Source organism: Bison bison, unplaced genomic scaffold (genome assembly GCF_000754665.1).
Source record: "Bison bison bison isolate TAMUID 2011002044 unplaced genomic scaffold, Bison_UMD1.0 scf7180017864304, whole genome shotgun sequence".
Taxonomy (NCBI): Eukaryota; Metazoa; Chordata; class Mammalia; order Artiodactyla; family Bovidae; genus Bison; species Bison bison.
The window spans coordinates 14,340,677-14,348,414 of NW_011494876.1; the positions used below are offsets into that span (position 1 = coordinate 14,340,677).

Sequence of the window (7,738 nt, forward strand, 5' to 3'; positions counted from 1 at the left end):
CTGCAACCTCCAGATTGGGCGAGAAAAGAAGAGGGCGGGCACCGACTGGAAACGTCGCAGCAGCCCGCTTGGGCGCCCCCTCGCTCTCAGGGTTCAATCCCGCTAAGTCCTGCTGGAGCTGGTCCCCACCTGCTCCACCACCCCCTCCCGCGAGTCTCTACTTCTCCCCTCTTCACGCTTCAACTCCTTAGGGACGGCCTCCCTGACGGCCTCAACGCTCCCTGTGTGGAGAGGTTTACTGGTTAACAATCTGTGAGCGCCAGGAGGCTGGTCCAGGTACCCTCAGGATCCTGTTCCTGGCAGGGCACAGAGCAGACGGACAGCGTGCCAGGCACGGAGGATAAGTGAACGGATGAGCGCCTGTGTGATCGTGCCGCTGTGTGGGCAAAGCTGTGTGTCAGTGGGTGACTGTGTATGACCACGTGAGTGTGAGATGGTGGATGTGACAGAGGATGGCACGCTGAGAGGATGTAATCGTGACGCTGTAGACAGGAGAGGTGGGAAACTGCACAGAAGCATACGTGTGGCACGTTCTTTGCCGATCCTGGGCCAGTTTCCTTGGCTCTTCTGCAGCCACCGGAGAAGGACGATCAAAGAGGCACAGGTGTCCCACTGGCCACCCACAGGCCGCACACAGTTGTAGCTGCCCATTTGTGTGTCCGGCTGTCCTCTGTACTCTCAGACAGTTCTACCCTCTGTTCCAGAGGGTGACTCAGCTTGGGGAGGGGCGGGGTTGAAGACTTCAACCTCTGGGCACAGGGCAGGCAGGCTAGGAAGGTAGGGTAAGGTCCATCCAACCCTCCTGGGGTTTAAGTTCAGCTGCTGACCCACATATTCCCAGACACAAGGCTTGCTGGTTCACCTGCAATGCTATTGTTGGCATGTTGATTATTTTGAATTAAAGTCACTTAAGAAATGTCCAATGCCAGAGGGACATTCTGACCCTCCTTTCTGTCTCCCTGAAAGCAGGAAAGAAATCTCTGTGAAAGGTACACTCCTTGAATCTGGAGATAGGACACCCTTATCTCCAGGGATAGGGAATGCAGGCCGAGAAGCCTCTATAAACCAACTTTGTTACTTCTTTTAATTTACTACCCCCAAGCCCAAACTCTGTTTATTAATAGATTCTTTACTAATTGAGCATCCAAAATATGTTTTTGTCCTGTCAAGTCCTCACAAATTTATTGTCTAAAAACTATAAAAGCTGCCTGCTTTGGTCACTTCTTATGTCTCATTTCTATGAGACCTCCTTGCACACAACTAAAATTTCTTTTTCTCCTGTTAATCTGTTTTGTGTCAGTTTTATTGTTAGTCCAGCCAAGAACTCAAGATGGGGAGAGGGGGAAATTTCCCCCTCCCCAATACTATGTTACAAGATAAACCACATTCGCCATCCCCTCCTCTACACATCCTGCCCCTTTTGGCCATGGAACCTACATCCTGATTCACTCATCTCAGCCACCAGACCCTGGATTTCCCATGAATCCCAGTGATCATTTAGCAGGAGTAATGACCCCTCTCAATGACAGTCCCACCTGCCGGCCCTGTGTGGCCAAGTGCTCTGCTTACCCAGATTTAGTCAATCCTAAAACCACTTTCTGAACTAGGTGTTACATCATGCCCATTTTACTGATGAGGAAACTGAGTCACAGACTAGCCACTCAGCAGCCATCTAGTAAGTAGCCTATGTCCTCAGCCTTCTCAGGCTGCTGGAGCACTCCCTCCAGCTCTCAGTCCCGAGCAGTCCCACACTTGGCTCCAACTCTCACCCCACCTGCAGCAATGCCAGCAAACAGGACCTGTCACTCCCCAGGTATGACAAAAATGCCTTTTTTTTTTTTTAATTGTGCCTCTGAGATAAAATGAAAGGTCCCGACTGGGTCTAGCTCTCTGACCTCTGCCCTCTAATCACAGGGGCTGCTGCCCCGGTGTGGACTTGTCCCCCTCCAAGTTCCAGCCAGGCCTGGGGCCTGGACAGTGGGTGAGCTCACAGTAGATGGTCAAGGAAAGCAAGAAGTTCGAGGTGGAAGTCTTGTGGCTTGTGGAGGTAGCAGGCGTGGCCTGCGTTGCGCAACTTCACCGTGGCGTGGTTGGGCAGGTGGCGGAGCTGCCGCAGTGACTCCCGAGCCAGGGTGCGGTCCAGCTCCCCATACAGGATGAGAGTCGGAGTCTGCAGGGCAAGGCAAGGCGCCATGATCCTGGGGCCTGAGGGGGACTGATCCTCAAGCCATCTCCTTAGGAAATCTTCCCGATACACACCCCATCTCTTCTATCCAGATCAAGGATGGGGCCATGTGTCCTCCAAGTACAACCTATGTATTTTCCCCCCATGACCCAAGCCAGGGACAGGAAGCCAGGACTTTCAGAGACCCTCCTCCCAATACCTTCACGGCCTGGAATTGTTCCTGGGTGTAGTTCTGGGTGGAGGCAGGTGCAATGGGCACGAATCCACGCAGCTGGTGGTGGCCTCGCATCAGGAAGGGCAGGGCATAGCGGCCACTCAGTGAAGGGCTCACCAACACAGCGTTCTGCACATTTAGGTCCTGCAGCACTCGCTCCAACAGCTCTGCCCGCCCTGCCTCTGTGCTTGCCTCCTTTGAAGGTGCCGAGTTCCCAAAACCTGGGAACAGTAGAAGGCACCAGCTGAGGCAGGCTGGGAAGGTGGTCAGGACTTCCTGCTCACCATAGTGGCCAAAGAGATGGGGACCAGTGGCACATAACATCTGCTACCCCCAAATCCCCAGAAGTTATGTTTTTGTAAGGTGATAGGGCTGTTAAGAAAACCATCTTTCATTCATCATACTGGCAAAACTGAAGATTGATAGGGACCTCCTTGGTGGTCCAGTGGCTAAGAGGCTATGCTCCCAATGGAAGGGGCCTGGGTTCAATCCCTGGCCAGAGAACTAGATCCTGTGTGCCACAACTAAGACCCAGCACGGTCAAATTAAAAAAAAACTGATAATACACAGTGTTAGGAAAGATGAAGGAAAATGGATACTTTCATGTATGACTGATTGGAGAGTAAATCCATATAGCATTTTTAGAGGGTAAGATAATATTTGTCAAGAAATTTTAAATGTGTGTTCTCTGACAAATCAATTGCCCTGATGGCTACCCTACAGAAATTATTGCCCATATGCTCAAAGAAGCATGTTCAGGGGCCTCCCTGGGGGTCCACTGCTTAACACTCTGTGTTTCCAATGCAGGGGGCATAGATTCCATCCCTGGTTAGGGACCTAAGATCCCACATGGTGTGTTGCGTGGTCAAAAAATAAAATAAGCAATGCAAAAAAAGAAAAGGGGCATGTCCAAAGATGCTTCAACTTCCTTACTTGAGCATTTTGACTGACACTGAAAACTCTAAACCAGCCTACACAGCCACCGGTAGAGGAGTGGCCAAATGAAACCTGTTCATCCCTCCAACGACACACATTAGGGTAAGGGAGGGTTACAGTGGCTGACATGACCCATGAGACACGGCAGAGGGGAAGAAAACCAGGTTGCAGAGAGGTTCGCTAAGCAGGCAGGACACCAGTCATGTTTACAACCCCAACCACATAACCCTGCATCTCTAGATCTAAAAGCACCCAAAGAGGATCTGGCACCCTCAAACTGCTTAGAGAAGTGACAGGGAAAGAGAAGTGGCATGGGTCTCTGAGAGGGGTCACTCTTGGTTGATTTTTTAATGACAAGAATAACAGCAAAAAATCATTCGTATAGCTGAAAAAGACATAAAGCTACCTACGTTGTCATAAAAAGTACAGTGAGCTCTCCCCATGTGATCTTTTGTGAGGCAGGTAATGTTTCTTTTATTTTACGGTCGTGTTTCTAAGTGCTCTGTGACATACAACAATCCACACCGTAGTTTCAAGGTAGAAAATAAACACAGAGCTTTTCGTGTTGCCCCTTTGTGTTGTGACTTGCCACTGCCTGTCTAGACCCTGGGGTCCAGATGCTCCCCAGCCACACCTTAGGGCTTTCCTACCCCTCCAGGTCTACCCTCTGGCATTCTGTCCCTTTGTCCCTGCTGCATGTTACCTCCCTGGACCCAGGGGCGGGGGCTCACCTGGAAGGTCAAGGGCCACAGCCCGGTAGCCCCTCTGTGCCAGCAGCTGCAGTGTGCCCAGCTGCTCCCACGTCCGGGAGCTAAAGGCCTTTCCGTGGAGCAGCACCACATCCACCCTGTGGGCACACGGGGGAGTGTGTGTGTCCTGGGGGTTCTTTCTTCCAAGGCTTCTTCCACCACCCTCCCAGGTCCTGAGCACTTGGAGTTGAGCTGGGGGGTCCCACACAGGGATGCTCCTTGGGCCTAGTCCTTCTACTCCACCCTAGGGTAAGCACCTACCTGTGGGCCCGGTGGAATGGGAGCACCTCACGGTAAAAAATGGGGGAGCTGCCAGGGGTGAGACCAGCCAGGATCGTGACATTGGAGTCTCCCCAGAGCCAGGAGGTCTGCTCAGGGGGTCCTGGCAGCCCCACATATAGCAGCAGCATGAACAGCAGGCCCAGGCCCAGGCCCAGCAGGGCAACCTGGGACCGGCTCATGGAGGTCTGTACCACAGTCTGGAGGAGAAGAGGAGATGGAGAAGAGGGTAGAGCTGAGCCCCCACAAAACCCCCTCAAATCCCACCTAGGAGTTCCCAGCAGAGGAAAAGCTCAGCCCTTGCCCTTTCCTCTGCTCTGGGCAAGTGTCTGAGGGTTCACACCCAAGTACTCCACACGCCAGGGCAAGGGCTGAGATACCCCATAAGTGTGAGGAGCATCTGAGATGTCCCCCTGGCATCAGTGGCCACCACCATCCCTGTGCCAGCTAAAACCACTTCCACTCATCAAGGACTTACGACAGCCAAGCCCTATGCTAGGCCCTTCACGTGTAATGACTCATGAATCCACACAAGAACGCTAGGGAACAGATATGATGATAGGTTTCTTATAAAGGAGCAAACTGAAGCTCGGAGAGGTAGATTCTCTTGCCCGATGTGCAGAGTAGCAAGTAGCAGAACTGACACTTGAGCCCAGGGCTGGGCTCCCAACTACCAGGCCACACTAATTTTGCCAAGAAGGAAACTGGGGCTGGGAGGTGATGGATGAACTGGTGGTTGGAGGGGTGAGGGTCATCAAAGGTGAAAGACATCAAAGAGCAAAGCAATGTCCCACTAAGGGCATGTTTGCAAATGGTTCTGTTTATCAGACTGCATACAATAATGCTAAAATCAGAATGTGATGGGAATATTTAATGTTCTACCCCAACTGATATTAAGTGGGAAGAGAACTCATGGAGAATATCCCTGATGGAGGAAGTGCCTAGGCCTGAGTACAGGGCTAGCAAGAAGCATGGCACACTTACAAATGGAAAGGGCAGCAGGAGGCTGGAGTGACAAATGCCTCCTACCCACCAGCTTTCATGCCAAGTGACCCGTTTCATGGACTCCTCCAGTCTGACTCTTTGCCAGCCCAGAAGACAGACCTCAGGACCCACACCCAGAGCAGTCAGCCCTGACTTTGAGACTCCTCTGCCAATTCCTGGCTGTGTACCTTGTTTGTCAGTAAAATGGAGAAAATAACCTTGCAGCTGCTCTCCCAAGCCTTCTGTGAGATTTCAATAATTCAAGGGGCCTGACCAAGGGCTAGCCTATCATCATTTTTTGGGTCTAGGAATCCTTGTTCCTGGATTCCAGGGAACATGCCTTTATTTGAGTGCCTGCTGGGCACTGGCCCTAGATCTGAGCTGGGGAATCGCCTTGGACCCTACCCACCTCTCCCAGAAGTTTTGGGGATGCTTCCCAAGCCCCCAGCCCCAGTCTCCAGGGTCAGGTGGTGACTGGGCAGTGGCAGCCCCTCTGGAGCAGAACCAGGAGCTGCGTGGAAGAAGAATACACTCCTCTCTTCTTTCTGCCCACCACCAGCCTCAGATGCAAGCATCCAGCACATAAGCCTAGGTTCCCACCAAGCAGAGCATCCACGCTGAACCTCTCCTGTGGTGGGCCTGGGGCACTGGGGCACCTCTCCAGGTAGGGAGGGATGGGACTGCAGCCGTTGCTATGGCAACCCAGGCAGCTGGGGCACTAGACAACAGTATGCTACAGAGATGGAAGAGGGGGAGGGGAGGCACTGTACCCACATGAGGTCCTCGGCGTATGTTTCAACAATGACACATAGGTGTACAGACATGCACACAAACTCTTGTCCCCGAACACTTTTCCTATGTACAGGCTAGTCCCTGCATGGCCACACAGCCTCCTTGCGCATGCATGGGCCTGTGTACAATCGATACCTTGAAATACACCCTCAAAATCACACATACATCAGTTATCAGGAAGGCAGACGCACAGGTACACGTACACACATACACACACACACACGCTTTTAAAATATGCAAAAAAAAAAATCATATGCAGACCCTCATATCTCAAGCACACAATCCTAAAACTACACACGTACACAAGAACGTGTATTTGGAGGTACAGGCAGGCAGACACCGAAACACAGAGCTTCAGAAATATATATACATACAGGTAGATATACATCCTTGAAGCCACACAGCGCACAGAAATACTCACAGTAGACATACACAGACACAAGCGGGCAGATAGACTGACATACTGCCCCCCCGCGCAGGCACACAGAGAAACTGACACACGCACGCACACACCCAGGCCCCCAAGAACACCCTGCCAACAACTGAGCGGGTGCACACACGTGACAAAGGAACAAAAACAAGCACACTGGCTGCTCCAGCGCGGCCCCTCCGGCAGGGCTCTGCCCCAGGGCTCCGGGGGCAAGGGGCGGGGCAAGAATGGCCCGCCCCGGGCAACCTGCTGGCCTCACTCCCCGGGGACACTTACCGGGCCAACAGGGATGACTGGACCCGCCACCGTTGGGCGGGCTCTGCTCGGATGCAACCAGCGGTCAAACGGCGCCGCGACGTTGGCGCTGCTTCCACCACTCTGCGGGCCGCTGCGGTCACTAGGTGGCGGAGAGCCTCAGTGCGCTTGCGCAGTCCGCGGTCTCAGTCCCGCGCCTGGCAGCCAAGTTGGAAGGGACACTGGGGAGAGGCACCCCAAAGCACAGAGGCCCGGCCCCACTTCCCACTGTCCAGATATTCCAGGTTGTTTTTCGGCCTGAGAGCTGGGACATAAAGAGAAGTCACCCGACTTCTTCCCACCAGCGTGTCTCCACCCTTAGTCTCTGGTCTGTATGGCAGGGTTAAGGATAAGGGTTGTCTTTAGGCCCACCAAGGGTTGTCACCACCGCAGAGAGTTGTCTTAAGGACCTAATGTCTGGAATGGAAGCTTCACTGTGTAACTGCCAGATATTAGTATTGTTTTGAAGCAGCCCCAGGTCTCTGGTCAGCCACTTCCCTGACCCCTGCAAACACACACACACACACACATGCATGCACTCAGCCAGAGTCCTGGTGGCCTCTAGGCTCCTTCATGTCTCTATAAGTCATCTATCCTGGTTAGTGACATGTGACCAACATCTGACCTGTCCCTAGCCTGTGTGGCCAGGCCTGGAACAGGGAGGATGGGAGGTTGAACACACAGCATTCACTCATTAGCACTCTGTGGAGTAGGCAGCATCACACCCATTCTACAGGCAAGGAAATATGCTCAGGGCAGCTGGGAGATCGATCAAGACCAGGCATTGTCAAAACTTCTCATTCTAATCAGTCTGGCTTCCATATATGTTCCAGATTGAAAACTCTGGGCTTGGGCAGCCCAGGCAGGGGATGAGG

The 7,738-nt window shown here is 52.8% G+C and overlaps 1 protein-coding gene across 4 annotated transcripts in view; it reads right to left on the reverse strand.

Annotated features, from left to right (window-relative positions):
* Window positions 1–6: 6 nt before the first annotated feature.
* ABHD14A (abhydrolase domain containing 14A) overlaps window positions 7–7,738 on the reverse strand; it is an 8,728-nt gene continuing 996 nt past the window's right edge. For 2 of the 4 annotated variants that reach the window (XM_010851770.1, XM_010851769.1), the window contains 5 exons: window positions 6,846–7,128; window positions 4,346–4,563; window positions 4,067–4,182; window positions 2,385–2,620; window positions 7–2,170 (listed from right to left, as the gene is read on the reverse strand). In XM_010851770.1, coding sequence (XP_010850072.1) covers window positions 1,988–2,170; window positions 2,385–2,620; window positions 4,067–4,182; window positions 4,346–4,545 — 735 coding nt within the window. In that variant the 5' untranslated portion in view covers window positions 4,546–4,563; window positions 6,846–7,128 and the 3' untranslated portion in view covers window positions 7–1,987. Of the gene's footprint in view, window positions 2,171–2,384; window positions 2,621–4,066; window positions 4,183–4,345; window positions 4,564–6,845; window positions 7,194–7,738 lie in introns of all 4 variants that reach the window. The other 2 variants (XM_010851772.1, XM_010851771.1) reach the window with 2 other exon arrangements.